Raw genomic sequence first — 22,824 nt, 5'->3', positions numbered from 1 at the left:
CCAGCAGCAATGACATCGACCTTACATAGAAAATAAATTTCATAAGCTGCAAAATTTTCTCTGTATTATGTTTTCAATAAGATTTTAGTCACATGCCACGTTTATGAAAGTTGCCTACCCTTACCTTGTCATCTACCCTTGGCGTATCTTTTTTTTCCCCAGCAGCATGATATTTTAATACTGATCATTAGAAATTTGGGAGAGCCTTATGAATTTATTTTTTGAAAAACACTCACTTTATTCCCATATGCCTGATAACAATTTTATATTCGCATTTTTACTAATCTGTTGCTATTATTATACAGCCACTGAGTAAATTTTTTGTTGGTTTTCTATTTATTTTTTGTCACAGTTTTAAAATGGAGGAACACATAATTCCAGGTGTATATAAAATCAAACATTGTTGAACCAAACAATCCATTAAAAATGATATTTAAATCATTTTTACAGTACTGTACATGTCTTGATAGCTAGCATGTTAATTTAACAAAGTTAGCTAATCCATAATTTCAAGCTTCAGGATGCTGTTAATTTAAAATAAAGTATCGCACACAGATCATTGGCACTTTACTTGAATCAAGATTCTGTTAAAACTTGAGCATTAAGGCAAATTTGCTAAAATTGTATTTCAGCTTGTTTTACAGTAGCTGAGGCACGGTAGTACATGTATGAATATACTGAAATAATACATTCTCATAGTTTTGACTGTACTCACACAAAAATACAACTTACAGTAAGTGTGGACATACTTCGATTTTATTCATGTTAACATCACATACATACATTATCTATTTCTATACCATTTTCATTTTGTATTTGCATGATTTTTTAATGTTTATTTTTTTGATTCATAAAATCATTATTTTTGATGCAAAACTTTTGTAATGGTCAGACAACAGCAAAAATGCAAGACATGCATACACATTGGTGTATATTTCGTTTTTTCAGTTGACATCTATAAATATTTACTGCAACAATCTGCTAAGTACACTAAAATAAAATAAATCTAACATGCTAGTTGACATTAAAACAAACTCTTGAAAACCTTTTTACTACTGTCATCAGTTTATTCGCATAATTCTGCATTGTAGTCATATATGTTGTACATTTCGACTATTATAATTATTTATCTTCTGGTAGATATCTTTTTTTATTCATCTGATGTCTTAAAAACTTTAAAGTCAACTTTTCCCCTAAATTTTGATCAACCCTGTAGCCAACAGAAAATGTGCCTATTTAATCCAAAATTATAGAAAAACTCATAAAAAGGCAAAATGTTCTTAAATTATAAAAGTAAAAATAAAGGCCCTCGAGGGGTTTATTTACATTAGAACGAAAGTGGAAGCAACAACAACTCGGCAATTAAAATAAGATCTATTTTTTTGGTTTTAAAAGTATCCGTTTTCTTTACTTAATACTTTTTAGTCTAAAAACCACATATATCGGTAATTCGAAAAACTCTCAAAAGGAGTCTCGTTCAAATCTTGAACGAGAATGAATGTGTTTTTCAAACAGCAAATCATCATTCTGTATGTAAAACTATCTCTGATTGGTTGAGATATTCAACCAAGAGTCGGGCATATGTAAGTGAGCAGAGTTGCTGAAAAACGTTGAGATGACATGTATTAACGTTTGTACATTACATCTTGAGATTTAAAGTGTTACTAAGTGTTGCTAGGGTGACATCATTAGTTTATGCAAGTTTATTGAATTACTAGTAGTCATCTTGCAGCAAGTGTTTTGAATTCTGTATGGGACACGCATGATACACAGTAGACCATATGGAAATTCCAAATTACTGTGACTTGTCGGATAGTGTCCGGTTTTGGCAAGGGTGCTTCGTTTTTCGTTCTGTTAAAAAGTATTCCACAATGCACATAATGTTATAATTTGCGATACGGTTAATCTGTGATCAAGTTATATAACCAGCATGTCTTATACACAGGGAATAATATAATTAAAAATTCTGTATAAAAAAATATACATAAAATAGTATTACCGATATACATCAATCTGAAATACCTGAAGAAATCTACGAGTATATTACAATTTTACGGTACACGTTTTCATTTTGTGACTACCATGAACTGCAAAGACGATACATATCATTATTATTTTTATCACTTGTTCCATTTCACAAAATTAACTTGTATAATTTTTGCCCATATTTACTCAAACACTGACTAAGACCTGAAAGCAAAATATGAAATACCAGTATTAAATATAAATTTTGACTAAATTTACATTAATTGCATTACTGTATACTGATTATTTCAAATATTACTTATTTTGATCAAAGACACACCACTGTTATTTAAGTAATTGCATGTACTAATACAGCTAATACTGTAAGTAAAATATTGCCCCTATAATCAGGTAAGAATACTTAAGTTTAAATTTCTGTATTTAAAAAAAACCATATTTTAAGAAATCACTAGTTTTAGCAATGGCTAAAGGCCACTCACATTCAGATTTCAATTACAACGTACAATTAATACCATAATTACAAACACAGATGCTGATATCATTGGTAGTTATGCTTAGGAAAGAAGCATGGAAAGTGAACGCTACACTACATTAAAATTATGTCCACATTTCAACATTGTGTATCCGACAAACATTGCTTTTCACTGACCTGTGAACCTGCTTATGAAATAGAATCTCCATTTACTGTGCGTTCATGTGTTGTGCATGAAATAAACGGAATGTAAAAATCTAACAAAAAAAAGTTTATACAATGTAGCTTCATAGTGACACCAAAACTTTGTGTGGGATTCAAGTATTTTTATGGTATTTCTATGATAATAATAATATGAGGTTATTGCGAGGATACGTCAAAGTATGCACGAAGACAGTACAGAGGCAGTATCAACTGACGCGCAGTGGAGGTCGATGATACAGTGTACTGTCTGAGTGCATACATTGAGGTATCCTCATAATAACCTTATTATTATACATCTTTTCCTTCCAAGGATACATCATGGGAATGCCGAAATCCAAAAAGTTTAGAACAGAATTAGCGAACTTCTTTGTGTGGAGTCTGGTCAAACCCTGGTGGCAGCCATGTTTGTTTTTATAATTAGAGGACACTTATGTGCGTAATCATTCCATATTTGGAATTTACATTTCCTAATATGGTAGGATGCAAATACCCCGTAAAATACCGCAAAATTACGGAACGCTGTAACTTATGGCGTTACGATGACAGATGTATAATAATGTGCAATACACACTTGATGGTTAATTTTGATGAAGTAAGTAGATCTCAACGCCATTTTCCCCTCTGGAAACGCAGAATTTGAACTATAAAAAAAAATTGAAGTTACGCATTATGTAAGGTCTCGCAGAGAACAAAATATCCTTTATTGCGAAGAAATAAAACAAAATATTAATCTGAATAAACTGAAATGATTAAATCACTAGGAATTTAATGTTTTAACATTTTGGGTTTAAAATAAGCCGAAAGGTTTTTGTCCTGGAATAACACCTTACCTACTCTAACTTCTTTTGTCCCCGCTTTGTATTTTCTGTAGTGGAGCGGAGAAACAGATGGAGGAAGCTAGGGTATCCCAATATTAGTATATCATAATAATAATATTCCTCACTATCAGTCAATATATCGATTACACATCGCTAAGAATCAACTCTCATCTACTGTAAAATACTTTATTTTAGCTGGAATTAATTAAGATTTTTTGGGTGTTTTGTATGGAATTTATTTTCACTGATTATTGACAAGTTGAATGTAAAATATACGGAAAAATGGTATATTCGCTGGATTTTATTTTTACTGAATCATTCCTTCAGCAAAAATAGCGAAAATTAATTCCAAGCAAAAATAAAGTATTCCACAGTATATGTTTAAAATCATCTGATGTCAATACGCTGCCTGTCATTTAAGGGTATAGACAGTCTCAGAACCAATCTCACTAGCTCGTAGTTATAATGTAAAATGAATGTAAAATAAAGGAAAAAAAAATTTATTCGTTGGATTTTATTTTCAAAATCCAAGTCCAAGCGAAAATAAAGTATTTTACAGTAATATGACAATATAGAGAGTTCATTGTTGTTATAGTACATAATATGTACAAAACTTCCAGCATTCTCATCAAACACAAAGCATGTTGATTCCCATGTTGTCAAGTGATTCTTTCTTTTATAATAGATTCACTGCACACAATTATAGAATAACAAAGTTGTTGACTATTGTTTTGGTCCAACCAACTGACTTGATCTTTTCTCATAGCTCATCTTTCTTGAGTTCTTCTAAATTCTGAAAAACAAAATGAAAAAAAAAGATAAAAACATTAATAATAATAATAATGTTACATGTACGTGTACATGTCATTAACAAACATGTGTAACTAGAGAACTTACTCTGTTTACCTATTGCATCATGGGAAAAAAATGCATCAAATAAAAATAACATAAAGGTACACATGTTTCTTTGAATATGAAATTTTTTCCTACGAGCATGAAATCTATGGAATTAATTTGAAAATATAACCTGACCAATATTTCTTCAACTACAGTGCAATTTCAGAAATAACTTGACACGTATATATTGGCTGATTCATATTTTCTTTTTTCAAGCTACACATTTTAAAGTAGAATTTCTGATTACATGACCTCTGAAAAAACAGACATGCTGTAATCAAGACACAGAGAACTAGGACATAGTGACCTCAGGTCATCTAACACTGATCTTTTGTTATTGAAAAGGGACAAGATTTGAAATGCAACACAAAAACTTATGGTTGGCGTTCATTTAGCAATTATGCCCCCCCCCCTTTTTGTGGAATGACCTTCCAATCTCCATTCGTCAATCAATCAATATCAATGTTTTAAAGAGAAGTCTGAATACTCATCTGTTTAGAAGAAAGTTCTTCATTTAATTTTGATTTTAATGCTAAAGTTATTTTTAAGGTATTTTGATATCTTTTATTTTTTTTATATAACAGTTAATCCTCCTTTTAATTTGATTTGTATTCATGTATAGTACAGCGGTGTGTGATGCAGTGAACATGGCTTAAGAAATGTTATTATTATTTTTACGGTATTAGAATTGGCCACACTGTATAAACATTATTATATTTATCAATTTGTTATATGTAAATTTTAGAAACAGATTGGTTCAAGTTGTGTATTAAGATTACTTGAGAACAAGCAGATTGGAGCACAGAAAAGTGGCTAGCTTTTCAGTCGATAATCAACATAACCATTCGCATGAATGCACTAGTGAATATGTCAATCCAATGTACTGTTAGAGTCGGCCATTTTGAACCAACTGAAAAAAAAAAAGCCTTCAATAACAATATTACATAACAATTTATGAGATATATTTAAATATACATCTATGTCGGAAATAAATGATGTAGTTCACATTTGCTTCCACTAGAACTGAGTTGTGTTTTTTTAAGTCAGAATTACTAATTACTAATTACTGTTTTTGTTAATTTCATAGAACTCAATGCAAATAGCCTAGGATAGTAATTAATTAATCATAACACATACTATCCATGTGAGTCCATGCATCACTGATATGACCTCACACTGAGAAAAGGGAAGAAACCATTTTTTCTGTAGGGGTGTTGAATAATTTGCAAGAATGGAATCACATGGTCTGTAAGTGTCATTTTGGAAAAATGTACATTCTCTGGAATCAAAAATACTCTCCGCCCCTCCCTTGAAAAAAATAGAACCCTTAGCAGAAATTATACTTTTCCAATACAAAATAATATAGTTCTGGCAGAAATAACACCTTCAGCAATAATAACAGACCTACATGTAGCAGAAATAAATCCAAACAAAAATAAACCCCCCAGCAAAGTTAATATCCACTAGTAGGAGAAATAATGCCCCTACCAGAAATATTACCCATAGTGGAAATAACAAACACTACATCTAGTAGAAAACAATACCCCTAGCAAAAATAATACCCCCATCGCTGATATGGAATGTATCTCTTACATGTAGCAGAAATAATAAAGCCTGGTGAACTCACAGTAAGACAAGGAAGAAATCATTATATTTGTTGGAGTGCCTACAGCGGAAATAATATCTCCTAAAAAATGAATAATACTCCAGGACACATGCCCAGTATCATACCCCGCCCCTAGCAGCCAAATACTCCAAGACACATGCCCAGTATCATACCCCGCCCCTAGCAGTCAAATACTCCAGGACACATGCCCAGTGTCATACCCCGCCCCTAGCAGTCAAATACTCCAGGACACATGCCCAGTATCATACCACGCCCCTAGCAGTCAAATACTCCAGGACACATGCCCAGTGTCATACCACGCCCCTAGCAGTCAAATACTCCAGGACACATGCCCAGTGTCATACCACGCCCCTAGCAGTCAAATACTCCAGGACACATGCCCAGTGTCATACCACGCCCCTAGCAGTCAAATACTCCAGGACACATGCCCAGTGTCATACCACGCCCCTAGCAGTCAAATACTCCAGGACACATGCCCAGTGTCATACCCCGCCCCTAGCAGTCAAATATTCCAGGACACATGCCCAGTGTCATACCACGCCCCTAGCAGTCAAATACTCCAGGACACATGCCCAGTGTCATACCACGCCCCTAGCAGTCAAATACTCCAGGACACATGCCCAGTGTATACCCCGCCCCTAGCAGTCAAATACTCCAGGACACATGCCCAGTGTCATACCCCGCCCCTAGCAGTCAAATACTCCAGGACACATGCCCAGTATCATACCCCGCCCCTAGCAGTCAAATACTCCAGGACACATGCCCAGTGTCATACCCCGCCCCTAACAGTCAAATACTCCAGGACACATGCCCAGTGTCATACCCCGCCCCTAGCAGTCAAATACTCCAGGACACATGCCCAGTATCATACCCCGCCCCTAGCAGTCAAATACTCCAGGACACATGCCCAGTGTCATACCACGCCCCTAGCAGTCAAATACTCCAGGACACATGCCCAGTGTCATACCCCGCCCCTAGCAGTCAAATACTCCAGGACACATGCCCAGTGTCATACCACGCCCCTAGCAGTCAAATACTCCAGGACACATGCCCAGTGTCATACCCCGCCCCTAGCAGTCAAATACTCCAGGACACATGCCCAGTGTCATACCACGCCCCTAGCAGTCAAATACTCCAGGACACATGCCCAGTGTCATACCCCGCCCCTAACAGTCAAATACTCCAGGACACATGCCCAGTGTCATACCACGCCCCTAGCAGTCAAATACTCCAGGACACATGCCCAGTGTCATACCCCGCCCCTAGCAGTCAAATACTCCAGGACACATGCCCAGTATCATACCCCGCCCCTAGCAGTCAAATACTCCAGGACACATGCCCAGTGTCATACCACGCCCCTAGCAGTCAAATACTCCAGGACACATGCCCAGTGTCATACCCCGCCCCTAGCAGTCAAATACTCCAGGACACATGCCCAGTATCATACCCCGCCCCTAGCAGTCAAATACTCCAGGACACATGCCCAGTGTCATACCACGCCCCTAGCAGTCAAATACTCCAGGACACATGCCCAGTGTCATACCACGCCCCTAGCAGTCAAATACTCCAGGACACATGCCCAGTGTCATACCACGCCCCTAGCAGTCAAATACTCCAGGACACATGCCCAGTGTCATACCACGCCCCTAGCAGTCAAATACTCCAGGACACATGCCCAGTGTCATACCCCGCCCCTAGCAGTCAAATACTCCAGGACACATGCCCAGTGTCATACCACGCCCCTAGCAGTCAAATACTCCAGGACACATGCCCAGTGTCATACCCCGCCCCTAGCAGTCAAATACTCCAGGACACATGCCCAGTGTCATACCACGCCCCTAGCAGTCAAATACTCCAGGACACATGCCCAGTGTCATACCACGCCCCTAGCAGTCAAATACTCCAGGACACATGCCCAGTGTCATACCCCGCCCCTAGCAGTCAAATACTCCAGGACACATGCCCAGTGTCATACCACGCCCCTAGTAGTCAAATACTCCAGGACACATGCCCAGTGTCATACCACGCCCCTAGCAGTCAAATACTCCAGGACACAAGCCCAGTGTCATACCACGCCCCTAGCAGTCAAATACTCCAGGACACATGCCCAGTGTCATACCCCGCCCCTAGCAGTCAAATACTCCAGGACACATGCCCAGTGTCATACCACGCCCCTAGCAGTCAAATACTCCAGGACACATGCCCAGTGTCATACCCGCCCCTAGCAGTCAAATATTCCAGGACACATGCCCAGTGTCATACCACGCCCCTAGCAGTCAAATACTCCAGGACACATGCCCAGTGTCATACCACGCCCCTAGCAGTCAAATACTCCAGGACACATGCCCAGTGTCATACCCCGCCCCTAGCAGTCAAATACTCCAGGACACATGCCCAGTGTCATACCCCGCCCCTAGCAGTCAAATACTCCAGGACACATGCCCAGTATCATACCCCGCCCCTAGCAGTCAAATACTCCAGGACACATGCCCAGTATCATTACCCTGCCCCTAGCAGTCAAATACTCCAGGACACATGCCCAGTGTCATACCCCGCCCCTAACAGTCAAATACTCCAGGACACATGCCCAGTGTCATACCCCGCCCCTAGCAGTAAAATACTCCAGGACACATGCCCAGTATCATACCCCGCCCCTAGCAGTCAAATACTCCAGGACACATGCCCAGTATCATTACCCTGGCCCTAGCAGTCAAATACTCCAGGACACATGCCCAGTGTCATACCCCGCCCCTAACAGTCAAATACCACATTGGCTATGCAAGAATTAGTGAAGAGGATTAATCAAGAGTTACTGGTACTTGATCTAAACAAGTCTGATAAAATATGATACTTAGTATATATCCTCCTAACAGAGGATATTATTTTTGTTCACAATCCTTGATAAAAGAGACCCAATGTTATGAAAAAAATAAAGAACCATAAAAATCTGAATTAGAAGCCGCATCCCCTAATAGAAATTTTTAACAATTGAGAATCAAAAAATCCCAATTTCTCATATGTGTAGATGTTCTAATAGAAGCCACATCCCCTCTGTTGCATTGTACCATTTCAATAGAAAATACAGCTTCTAATACAGATTTTACAGTACTTACCTTGTTTTGCATATATACACTCTGTTGTTTCCAGAAATCACAGTATTCACTTCTCAGTTTGGTAAGTACAGTTGGTTTATCAACATTATTGCCATTCAGTAAAATATATTTACCATCATTCCCAAATTGTGGCCATTCATTTTCATCTATATCATTTTCACTTTCTGTGTTGGGATTTCTGAGGAAAAAAAAAAAAAATGGATATTTATTATACTGAATTCCGAATTACCGACAGATGCGATGTCACCTAGCAACAGGTGAGGGTAGGACAAAAAAACAAAACAATAGACAGACATCCCTGGAAGAAGTCAGCGACATATTTAAAGCAGTTTTTAAAAGATCACATCGTGAGCGTGGGTGGGCACAATAAGGTACAGCTAAAAGAAGACAGTTAAAAAACGTGGATTAACAATTAAATAAGAAGATTTTTGCAGAGAAAAAAGAACCAAAAAAGATGGCATTTGTGCATTTTGTTTAGTAAATATAACCATAACCCTCAAAAAAATAACATAAAAATATTCCACTATAGCCAAAGATAATTTACATTATCATTGCTTGCTTAGGTAGAATAGTGTGCAAATTTTCCGAGACTGATTCTAGTTAGTTGAAAGATGGCTTTTTTATTTGAAGGTATTTTTTACGCTGCGAGTTGGAAACATTCAAAATATGTCCAACCTTCTGGTTTATTGACCTCAGGTCACACAATATATATATAAGCACATAAAAAATAGACAACACTATCAATTTGGGAAAAAGGAATATTTTGTAGTATTCTGACATCATGTAGAATCCATGCGTTATGTAATTTGTACATCCAGACATTGAAATGCCAGTATGGTCATCATGTAAACAAACAATGTATTATACAATGTATATGTTATATGGAATCCATATTGAACATTTCATGTGCAAAGCTTTACCAACAAATGTGATTTTTCAAAACCCCCTTATTTTCGGCAAAAGTTATCTTAGAATGCCATAAAGTCCGCGAATCAAACACAAAATTCTTTATTCGGTGATCAAAAGTGGGCTATATTTCATAAACAATATTAGATATGAGGCATTGATTCATGAGTTGTTTCCAGTATAATTCTTAAAATTATATGACAACATTTTATTCATTATTTATATATTACTACGCTTCAAAGTAAACTTCTAACGGTACATCCTTCCTAGGTTAGTTGTGTTTAGCGCACCCCGACGTAGAATCCGAGCAGAAATGCATGAAGGGAATTATTTTAATTGAAGACATTAGATAACTTAGTTCATGAATGATTTTAATCAGTATAGCATGATGTGTACGGTAACTCTCAGATTTGATTTTCAGCCTATTTACTCAAAATTAAAAGTTCATCAACTAAGTTTTCTAACAATCCAACTTTTATTAAGAGGCCATCTCACAATCCAACAAGTGGTTTAAATCTTGGTTTAAAGGGCGACAGTCGTCGCGCTGTGCATGTGCAACATTTGTGTTGATAAACATTGATTTTCCCACAATCCAATGCGCTCTTCTAATGGCAATAACAAGTACTGTAGAATACTTTATTTTCGCTATTTTCGCTGAAGGGATGATTCTGTGAAAATAAAATACAGCGAATATACTTTTTTTCCTATATTTCACATTAAACTCATCAAAAATCAGTGAAAATAAATTCCATATAAAACGCCCAAAAAGCCTTTTCAGCGAAAATTAATTCCAGCGAAAATAAAGTATTTTACAGTTTGACCTGGGCGCGACTTGCATTAATTATAGCGGTGACTCATTTATTACCTTCCAATCACCTAAAAATACCTAATTAAAGCTTGGTAACGTCTTAGTTTGTACTCGTTGATATGCGCAACAGTCAAAGTCGCCATCTTTGTTTATATGAGACCCACATATCTCGCACATGCGTGGCGCGACAACTACCGCTTTTTGAGTATCACAGTGAACAGTGACGCACAGGAAACTGACTTGATTAGATATATGCAAATGAGGACTGTAAACTGTTTTATATTCACAAGTGATAAATTTTTACTGATCACAGAAAATGGAAAAGTCTTGTAGTAATGAGAATTTATCTACGGTTAGAAAGTCACTTTCAGAAAACTTTCAAACCAACAAATCGCAAAAAACGTCCTGAACATTAAACCAATCAAAAGATTAAAATAGATTCAGAGAGCCATTAAAATTGGTGCTGATTTGTATCAGGCTAAATCATTTTAATATACTTCAGGTGGATACTGAGTACAGTTTTATCAAAATCCTTTATTCCACTCACCCTGTTCTAGCAAAATTGGTCCAATATCTCATCATCTTTTTACTCAGTGCTTTTTCTTCAATGGTGTGATGCCTAATGTCCTGCCCTTCTTTTAACGGGAAGCCAAACAGGAAAGGCACTTCATCGCCGTGAACTGCGCCCATCCATTCCGGCGCTATACTCACCGAAGGACGGTGATCGAACTCGTAATAGTAAACAGGCAAACCCACATTGCTGTATAATGTGGCAAATTCTAATGATGGACAGACGTATGAGTAGTCGGCAGTTATGTCCATTAGTAAGTCTCGAAAGTAAGTTGGTTCTGAATTATTACGTTTCACGTACTGTTCTATAATAGGTGAGACATCTGCTGCGGTTGGAAAGCAATGGGTTAAAACATCATGTAGTTTGTTGTACTTAAACTGGAACCCATTGTTCGCAGAGAGACCAGGAATCCCGGCCCGGAACGTCATATCACCGGTTTCGTGCTGTAGGGTTCCTAAAAGAATTGGAATTTTCTCAAACTCAGCCTTCTTCACTAACGCTCGAGGTTCATCTGTGATGAACTGCCCATCAATAACGGGTGGAAACGGTGTTCGGTAAACAGTAAATGCATCCTGGTTATTCATTAATTGCTCTGCGGGCATGCCTCGCAGACATTGAAGGAGTTTGACATCTCCACTATCTCCGTCACAGTTCACCTTCTTTGAAAACTGCATGCTTCTGTCTTTTGCATCCCCTCCACTGACAAATGACCGTTTATGATTCAAGACATAACTGCTTTGGAGAATCGCTCGCCTGTATAAACCTCGACTTCCAGGAGAGAAGAGATGATATGCCACAGACGTGCCACCTGCACTTACTCCAGCAATTGTAATTTTATCTGGGTCACCACCGAACGCCGCTATATTTTCATGCACCCACTTTAAAGCCAGCTGCTGGTCCAGTAGTCCCATATTGCCTGGAGCATCTGGTGAATTCATGGCGAGGAAACCGAACACACCCAAGCGGTAGTTCATTGCAACAAAAATAACACTTTCATGTGATGTAAGTTTATTATTATGGTCACCTAAGTGCCTTTCAGCAGTACCCCATGTGAATCCACCCCCGTGGATCCAAACGAGTACGGAAGCTGCTTTAGGAATGGAGTCCGGAACGACAACACCAAGATAAAGACAATCCTCATCTAATGGAACATCTCCAGTTTTGTTATGCCGGTCATGCTTCTGCCAACATGACGATTTCATTTTCAACGCATCAAATGTTGTATTCCAAGGGTCAGGGGGTTGTGGAGGACGAAAGCGCAAATCCCCGAGTGGTGGCATTGCATACGGTATTCCATAATAACCGATCTGGCCATCTTCACGCTTTCCACGAACAGGACCATTACGAGTGTTCACTATCTCAGAATGTTCAGCATCCACAGTTGACAAAATCCACACAAAGATGCAGATCAACAATTTCATAATTGGAGCTACAGACAAAATATGAAAGGACAAAGTTAGTAAACTAGAAAAAAAAAAAATTGGAAATTATAAAAGTTCTACAGATTCTTGATATTTTGTGGTAGTTCCAACAAGCAAATAACAAGACCAAATAAAAATATTTTTTTATTGAAACAATTGTGATTTCCTTGTAGCGTTGTTAGTTTAATATACTGTAAAATACTTCATTCTAGCTGGAATGAATTTTCGCTCTAAGAAGACTTATTGGATGTTTTGTATGGATTTTATTTTCACCGATTTTTAACGAGTTGAATGTAAAATATACAAAAAAAAGTATATTCACTGGATTTTATTTTCACTTAATCATTCCTTCAGCGAAAATTAATTCCAAGCTAAAATAAAGTATTCTACAGTAGATCATAAAATGTCATGTTCTGTTGACAGAGTTATGCAGATGTCAAATTTATTAACATCATGGCAACAAATGTACATTTCTAGTTGCTGACTATTTGTCTTTAATATATCAAGTTCACCATCATGTTCACCACATGTTATCAGTTTATCGTTATTATCTGATTTAATACAATCCAAATTTATGATATGTTTTTTCTGTCAAGCGTAATGATGGGGAAGCAGCATGAACAACTTGACTATGAACAGTCAAACCAATATGGCACCGTATATTAAGAATGTCCGACTACCACTCGAAAAAACCTGTAATATCAAGCAACCAATTTAATCCTGACTGTCAATATGAGAAATTATTGTTCAAAACATATAGTTCATTAAGGGACAACATCAAAAGTTCAATGTAGGATAATCCCCCTACCCCCCACTGAAACTTAATTGATAAATATTGATCATGGCGTCAGACCACATTTACCATCAAATACAAATTGATAATCAAACAGTAGTTTGGCATAGCAGTTGGTTGTCGGATGGGTGTAAAAAGCCCTAAAATTGACCTCATTTGACGCACATATTTATACTCGGACCAACCATTTTCTTGTCTTGAATGTTTTTTTCTTTCCATTTTCAGTTATTTTTGTCCATGATTGGATAGAAAAAAAAAACGAACTACAAATACTCCAAGATTTTTTTGACTTCATTGAAAAATAAAATCGTTTTTGTAGGATGGAAAATTTTGAGGTCAATCTCTCCCCACCCCCAAACTAAAGAAAATAAGTTTTTTTATCCGACATCGATTATTTGATGTCGTCCCTAAACGTTACTGAAAATAGAATAATCTGCTACCAGCTGCGACCGATAATTTTGTACTACCAGGACCTGAAAAATCAAAAGCTACCTCAGGACATACCTGATCAATATACATTAGCATGTGATTCAAAGTTCCTTAACACCCCCCCTCCCCCGCCCCAACCCCCCACTGATCATAAATAAATTGTTTGAATAATTTGCAATAGTGCAGGCGTACCGTAAAGGTTAAATATGAAATAATTTGCATAAATCTAGATGACTATATTTATACATGTGTATTGTAGATTTCAAATATACTCAAAAGATTTTTGGTGCCAATGATAGCCACCTTTTTATATAATAATTAATATAAAAACAAATCTATTACCATTTTTATGTTTTTTTCTATAATATTTTAGTTGTTTTTGTACCTAACTGACATAACATTCTATTGGCTGCATGAAGTGTATTGAAAAACAAGTCATTGTCAATGACACGTCTCCGTTCCGTTCATATTTGAGTGACATATACATTCAAAGCAGATCATGACCGAAATGCACCTGTATATGTACAACACATTGTGCTAAATCTGAACAAAATCCATCCATGCATGACTGAGATCCGGTTCTGGAATTGTGAAAATACGTGATTTTGATGCATTTTCGGCCTTAAAATGGCCATCATTCCACTATTGTTAAGCAGATCATGAAACAAATGCACATATCTATTTGTGACATGATGTACCATGTGTGTGTGAAGTTTGAACTTGATCAATCCAGACATGTCTTGGATACGGATCCAGAACTGAATTCTTTAACAAAATGGCCGCCAGTCGGCCATTTCGAACTTGATCCGAAAAAAAAAAAAGACGTGCATCAAGGTCCTATTATATTTAATGTATGTACCAAATTTGAACAAAATCCATCCATGCATAACTGAGATACGGGTCCGGAATGGTGAAAATGTGCGATTTCAATGCATTTTCGGCCTTAAAGCGGCCCCCATTTGGCTATCGTTAATAAGATCATGAAACAAATGCACATACATATTTGTGACATGATGTACCTTGTGTGTGTGAAGTTTGAACTTGATCAATCCAGACATGTCTCGGATACGGATCCAGAACTGAATTCTTTAAAACAAAATGGCCGCCAGTCGGCCATTTCGAACTTGATCTGAAAAAAAAAATGACGTGCATCAAGGTCCTATTATGTTTAATGTATGTACCAAATTTGAATGAAATCCGTCCATGCATAACTGAGATCCGGGTCCGGAATGGTGAAAATGTGCGATTTCAATGCATTTTCGGCCTTAAAGCGGCCGCCATTTGGCTATCGTTAATGAGATCATGAAACAAATGCACATACATATTTGTGACGTGATGTACCTTGTGTGTGTGAAGTTTGAACTCGATCAATCCAAGCATGTCTCAGATACGGATCCAGAACTGAATTCTTTAAAACAAAATGGCCGCCAGTCGGCCATTTCGAACCCGATCCAAACACAAAAATGACGTGCATCAAGGTCCTATTATGTTTAATGTATGTACCAAATTTGAACAAAATCCGTCCATGCATAACTGAGATCCGGGTCCGGAATGGTGAAAATGTGCGATTTTGATGCATTTTCAGCCTTAAAATGGCCGCTATTCGGCTATCGTTAATCAGATCATGAAAAAAATGCATGTGCATATGTCCCATATAATGTGTGATGTATGAGTGAAGTTTGAACTTAATCGGTCCATGCATGTTCGAGATACAGGTGATCACGGACGCACGGACACACGGACGGACGGACGGACGCACACAGGGCAAAACATAAGTCCCCGTTTTCGGACTGCGTCCGAACGGGGACTAAAAATATTGAACAAATATAGGAAAAATATGAGTGTGTTTAATTTTTGGGATGACAAAAGTTGAATTTTGTGCAAGTATTTGCTTCACTGCACATGTAAACATGTACTTATTGTCTTGAATAGAGGGCACTTAATTGGAACTAAATTAAGTCGTCAAATGAGGTATTATCTGATCACGTACTGTGTGAATTAAATTTACATTCTGACTTTGTATTATCTGCAGAACATCTCCCGGCCAATGATTACATACAGTGATCTCCATGAAAAATGATAATATCAGTTGGTATGGCAACATGATGCCAAGGAGTCTTTAAATTACTGTAAAACATGTTTTTTTCGCGAGCATGTTTTTAGGCGAATTTAGCAAGAGAACTGATTCGCTAATTCAAGATGTAGCTAATGACTTTATTATAAATTCAAAATGGTCGCCAAACAACGTCTTTTTTCTCCACACACACTTTGTAAACAACACAAAGAAAACGTACTGACATGATAGATACACTTTATTGAAAAGTAAATTAACACAAAAAAATAAACGTATTCATTGTGGTCATTATTTCAATGAAAATAAATAAATGAAGTGATACTGATATATTATTACGGAAATTAGTAGTACTTAGTAATTTTTGAGTCCCAATATAAAAGGTCAATGTTCTGGATGTAACTCAGCAACAATACTCGCTTTTTAAATCCCTGTTGAATAAGTTTTTTATCATTGCGAACATAATCAAATTACACTTGAGAGTTTGTCATTGTTTTTATGGAGATGATAACTGCGCATTTGTTTTTGCGCAACACAGACAAGTATTGTGAAAACGGGAAATCAACAATGACAAGAGCGATTCGCTAAATCATTTCGCTATTACGTCATTTTACCACAATTCGCTAAAATTGCATGTCGCTTTTTCAACATGTTTTACAGTATGTTTCTCCAATGGTCAAGGGATCTCTTTTTGACATTTTCCCGAATCAAAAGATTCATTTTTTGCTGTGATGATATAATGTGTAATATGTGACAATGGTAGACCTATTTACTTACCATGATTTTAAACTAGTATATTGTCCTGTACCTGATTGTGCGACTCGCCGAATGTCAGGGTTTTTAAAAATAGTGTTTCGATTTGGTAGTTAGATGCATGAATGTAGCATTATTCGACAGCCAAACATTGAGACAAATCAGGTTGCACTCTTTATTATTTTAACCAAAATGTGATCACATTGTAACACTTCGTTTACTTGGCGTCTTTACTACAAACTACGTGGACAAGAAAGCCTGATCGTGCCCGCCGTCCGTGTCAGTGTTTCAGATTCCGATGTAATATTGGTTATGGCAAACTATAATTGTCACAACAGACCCTACCAGAAGGGAACGTCACTCAGCGATGATTTATCTCAAATAATCATAAAGGAAATAGTGGAGAGTGGTGGTAATATGAATACCGGTGAGGTACCGAGAGCAGTGTTCCCTGCAGTAGGGCGTAAGTTTTCAATAACCGCGGCCGGGGTCCGTAAAAAGTTCGACAAAACCATCAGTCTTGAATAGGGGGAGACCCACCAAATTACTGCATGGAGGTTTAAAATTTCTTGAACCTCTTAAAGCAGATAGGCTGTCAATCACTTATTGTGAGATGCAGGAGAGACTTCAAGAAGTGTCGGCAACAAATGTGTGTGTGTTTACGCTTTTCAACGCCGTTCACCACAGATTTACAGGTAGAGACTGGACATGGAAGAGATTAAATACTCCAGCCGCAGAAGATTCACCGAACGAAATATGATTTACACTCGAGAATTTATTGATGAAATGCGTGTTGTAGATCCGCATCGTTTAAAATACATGGATGAAAGTGACTTCAATGTTTCGGTTGCTAATCCTAAATACGGAATTTCGTTAATTGGGACTCCGTGTATTGAAATCTTATAACATCACGAATCAGTCGATGTGTATTATTAGGCTGTGTAGTTGTGTGGGTAATATTCGCTGTGTGCTGTTCAGTGCTAGGAATATGAGTGAATTTGGCAGAAAGTGTTTGTACCAAGGTACTGTCACAATGTAGCAATATGTATGAGTGCTGTAATATGTTGCAATAAATAAGGCAGTTATGGTGTTATGTAGCAATAGCCTATACTTCATTCTGTATACTGCCTAGTACTTAATCGAAACACTATTTTTAAAACTCCTGTATTGCACTCTGCGACAGGATCGCAGTGTCACTCTGCGAAGAGCACGATTCCTATTGGTTGGTGGGTCGAACAGCGCAAATCCCAATGGTCGATTTTCACCACATGCCTTATAAAAAATTAAATTTTAAATGGTAAAAATGGTACGGTAAAAAAAAGTGTGTAAACACTATGTACCGGCGTCATGCCGCACTGTTCGATGATCGGCAAGCACATGGAAGACAAATTGTGAGACCAAACAAATGACACATGGTTTACGGTGATTAGACACATCACACCGCTGGCTAGAATAATTAATTAAATAGTGTAACGTGCACGTTGGTTTTGACTGCCTATTTACGATGTAACGTTGTCGCTTTTATTGGAGTTGTAAGGCTGTAAGTCCCGACGACTATGCTCATTAGCATAGGTGGCAGCTTCAAAGCGAGTGGAACGCGAAGTACTTTTCACGCGTTCTGCAACGAATGTTGTACGTCTGCTTTGACTTTGTTGAGTGCATCAAGGCAAAATAATTTGCATGCAGTGAAAAAAAATCATTCACGATGTGCAACGTTTTGCCATGACAGCAGTTGTTTGCAATCGTCTGCCTTCGTTTAGATTATAAACAGACTCCAAACTTGTGGTCTACGATCAATTAGCTGGTATTTTAACCACCAGAAATGAAATACTTTGTAACAGTTGTGAAAAGTAAACAAAAATGGCGTTGGTTTGTGGTATGAATGGATTATTTTTGTATCATAATTTTATTTTTTTAAATGAACGCCAAATTTCGGTGGTCCATATTGATCTTAATGTAGCGGGAAGGGAATTTCTTTTCTTATTGATTTCCAATAATTGATTAAACGATTACTTTGTACCTTGATTCATCATCCCAGCTTTTCAAAATTTTGAAAAGACCAGTGCTCAAACGCTAACACTACTATCGTTTCGTTAATATTTGCATAATGTTTATAACATGTATATGTATACTACAGGTAACACTCTGTTGTTGACAATGCTGATAGAACGGGTGACAAGCTTCCGGTCGCAAACAATGCATATTAATCTAATGTCCACTGTCAGCATTATTATCAGTCAAGACTTCGCCTGAGAAATCGTTTTATTTTCTAAGTCTATATTCTATTTTAATAACACCATCTTGCTAACGCAATGACGATGAAAAAAAAAAGAAAGCAAAGGCGCCAATGATAGACGAGGCAAAAAAAAAATCTGCACCTCAGGGTCATATTTACTTGCTTGCAGCCTGTTCTGATACCGATGAAAAATTACAGGACTCTCGCGTTCACCCCTCGTTTACGCAATTTATATTTATTTTTCAAGAATTTTTCATCGGAATCGCAACAGATTGCAAGCACGTCTAGGTCATATTATGACCAAACTCGCGATTGGTTTGAAAGGGACGATTAGGCTGAAATATTCGCATCAAGAGTTTCAACTACTTAACCGATTACGACACCGATACGTGAGACCGTTGAAGGCCGGTGGTTAGACGAGGAAGTGAGTACAGGAAATCTGTTGCTCGTCGACATCGGCCAAATAAACAAAGCCATCGTTTCCGTTTATGCAGAGAGCATGCACCCATCTAATTTTCCGTTGACACTGCCGTTTTAGTTTTCTATCTTCAGCAGTAGTTTCAATCCATTCACACAGCTACGTTTTTTTTCTCTAATATTCTTAATTAAACGATATTGATTGCCTAGAAACAGTTTGACCCGCTACACGCTTTATTTGGGAATTCAAAGTGATGAATATAGGCATAACAAATTATACTTGCTAATGACAAAAAAAAGAACGTAACATCGTGTGAAACGTACTTCGCGCGTGCTAATGAGCATACTAGTAGTTGCGGACGAAGCCTTACAACTTCAAGATGGCGTTAATGTTGCTCCCTGATGTTACACCGTAATAAGGCAGCCAACACCAACGTGCATGTGTTTTGTAACCCCTTTCACCCCCCGGGGATGTTATATATGTTAATAAATCAATGTTAAATACTTGCTGATTACCGAACCGTGCGGCATGTCGGCGGTAAATACTTGTTTACCGTAGTTCGCGAGCAGTCGGTGAAATAACCATTTAAAACTGAACATTTCTATACAAGGCATGCTGTGTACCCTTACATCGATCGACCATTGAGATTCACGCTTTTCGACCAACCAACCAACCAATGGGAATCGTGCTCTTCGCAGAATGACACTGCGATCCTGTCGCAGAGTGCAATAATCGACATTCGGCGCGTCGCAGAGTTAGTTTTTAGACCCCCATACATACCTCTCCTCCCGGGACATGACAGGCTTCGGTGAGAGGCTTGTTTGTTTGTAGATGATATTAATTGGTGACGTCACTATTATTAGAGAGCTGTGCATTCGAAAACAGGAAAAGTGGCTGCCCTCCGCCATCTTAAGACAATCGTGGTGCAGATCACAGACGACTGGCGATCGATCGTCGCGCCGGTCAACAATGTGATACAAATCTCAATGTGTTCAATACCTACCATGGAGCCAATTTCTATGTACTTACCCATAGTGCAAATACTAAAAACGTTTACTCAGTTTAGCGATTCTACGGACAGTGTTGTCGCTAGTAGTGCTGCAATCATGACAGGGTCAGAGTTGGTTTGAAGAACATGATGACAAATGACCGAAGGTTACCAACTCAACGAGGCCGTCCAGGTAGTTATCAACCTGTCATGATAATACAAACACTGGTCTACATAATATAGCGCCCTCTGTTGATATCTCTTCCGTATGACAAACTAACACCGAGGGCGGACATCTATTAGTTCTATTTCTGCTTCAAAAATTGTTTGGTATATTATACATGAACGAAAAAAATGACGCACAGTTTTTATTTATTGCACATTTGTTGATTGTAAGGTAGCTTTCGACAAAATACTCTTTATTATATGAGTTTCCCCAAAACAGGTAAAATATGTGAATTATTCAATGTACTTTATTCTATGGCAACTTCAAATTTCTATAAATGCAGTTAAAGCGGGGAGTCGTCACCTGCGCATGCGTCAGATGGCCATAGCATGTCATTGTTTACAAACAAGCGTACCCATGAGCCTTTGCATTTTTAGCGGGTGATGTTATCATCGCTTGGGACTCAATTCCCGCGCGTGCGCAGGTGACGACCCCCCCCCGCTTTAAAGTGCCTATATTCCGTACTAACATGTATTGTTTCAATTTATGGTGTAATTTTAGAAAAAAAACAAACAAACTGTATTAATACTACATGTACCAGGGTTGCTAAGGACTGCAACGCTATAGGCACATGTGTAAATAATAACGTTATTATTGAGGCCCCCAGGGGCGATAACAGCAATAATAAAATTATTCCTTAAAACGTATTTTTTAAACAATTTGTCGTTTTTAGGTGTCGTCTGATATAGAATATACTATTTTCATATTATCCTGGAATAAAGTTAATAAATAACAGTAATTGTTACAGAGAGTGATACAAATTTGGATTCATTCATATTTGAACTATTTAAATCCAATCGTAATTCATTTTCATTCCATACCTCCCAATAGACCATTTTCCGTTCACTGTGAGAATCACGCGTTTCGCGTGAAATCGAACGTAAAAACAGGACAAACAAAAGTCATAGCGTCGTAGTGGCGTCAAACATCGCGTGGGATTCGACAAACGCGAAAGTATTTCGGGGGACATTTCCATGCTTAATAATGTGCTTTCCACATTTGATGATAGGCATTCGGAAGCAATATTGCTCTGTCGAAGATCGACCGGTCGATGTGAGCTACGAAATTAAGAAATTCGACAGCAGACGTTCGGCGCGCGTCTTTCATGCATCTCGCGAGATCTCGCAATTGTACGGAAAATCACCTATTGAATTTATCTATTACTGACCAATCTGCGGCCACTGACCATCATATATGCTCACCAAAATGCATCAAATTCGGTCAACAACTTGTATATATGCTATGACACTTTTTATTTATCAATATTTGTATTACTTTCAATTAAAATAAAATTAAAATAGAACAAAAAATGACAGTATAGAAAATAAATACGTCACAGCAAAAACTCGTGCCATTTCTTCCGATGTTTTTATTTTGTTTAAATAAACAAATTTAAAGGGCGGTGGTCGTCGCGCAGCGCGTGTTCGAATTTCATGTATATAAACAATGTATTTTACACGCGTTGTATACGTCGCTATGAGTCCCATATCAAACAGGACGCGGCACGACGACTGCCGCCCTTTAATGACACAAAATACAGCTTGCAAAGCCCATAGCAATGCAAATATTCATATTGCAATAAAACATACTACTTCTCATTATCGCCAATGTTGTGTACTTTACATGGTACGTGTCATTGACAAAAAAATACTAGTATTTAGATTTAGCCCTGGTGGCACGAGAGGGCAATCCCCGATCTGGATAGAGCATTTGTAGTCGAAACGCACACTTATTAAGAAAGTTGTCACTGGTAACAATTATTGAAAACATTATGCGCAATTTAGAGTTTTTCATTGCTTGTGAACCCATCAGCCAACCGCCTGGATTCAGCTTCTCTCACTGACACACACCACATTCTGATCCATCGCACGAGTGAGGGCGCTTGGTGTAGAACAATACACTCTTCTCCCCAGGGCGTTGACGTTGCAGATCGGTGTTGTCTGTGCTGGAACAGCGCTTCCTATGACGACACAACGCTCCCCAGGGTCTTTGCGCGTATCTGAACTGTTCGGTGTTCGGGAACGAAATAAACAACGTTGTTCCATGGTTCCAGCGTTTAACATTCGATTTACACGCAATCTCTCATA

The 22,824-nt window shown here is 37.9% G+C and overlaps 1 protein-coding gene across 1 annotated transcript; it reads right to left on the bottom strand.

Annotated features, from left to right (window-relative positions):
- Positions 1-734: 734 nt before the first annotated feature.
- Positions 735-22,782, bottom strand: LOC100375195 (cholinesterase-like). Its single transcript, XM_085491872.1, has 4 exons — positions 22,578-22,782; positions 11,379-12,831; positions 9,118-9,295; positions 735-4,273 (listed from the first exon to the last, which is right to left on the bottom strand). The coding sequence occupies exons 1-4, from the start codon at positions 22,780-22,782 to the stop codon at positions 4,241-4,243; spliced, it is 1,869 nt and encodes a 622-aa protein (XP_085347998.1). The 3' UTR covers positions 735-4,240.
- Positions 22,783-22,824: the final 42 nt, after the last annotated feature.

Source organism: Saccoglossus kowalevskii, chromosome 17 (assembly GCF_978046115.1).
Source record: "Saccoglossus kowalevskii chromosome 17, keSacKowa6.1, whole genome shotgun sequence".
NCBI lineage: Eukaryota > Metazoa > Hemichordata > Enteropneusta > Harrimaniidae > Saccoglossus > Saccoglossus kowalevskii.
Note: the sequence above shows the minus strand (reverse complement) of the source record. Positions and strands in the feature narration are given on the sequence as shown.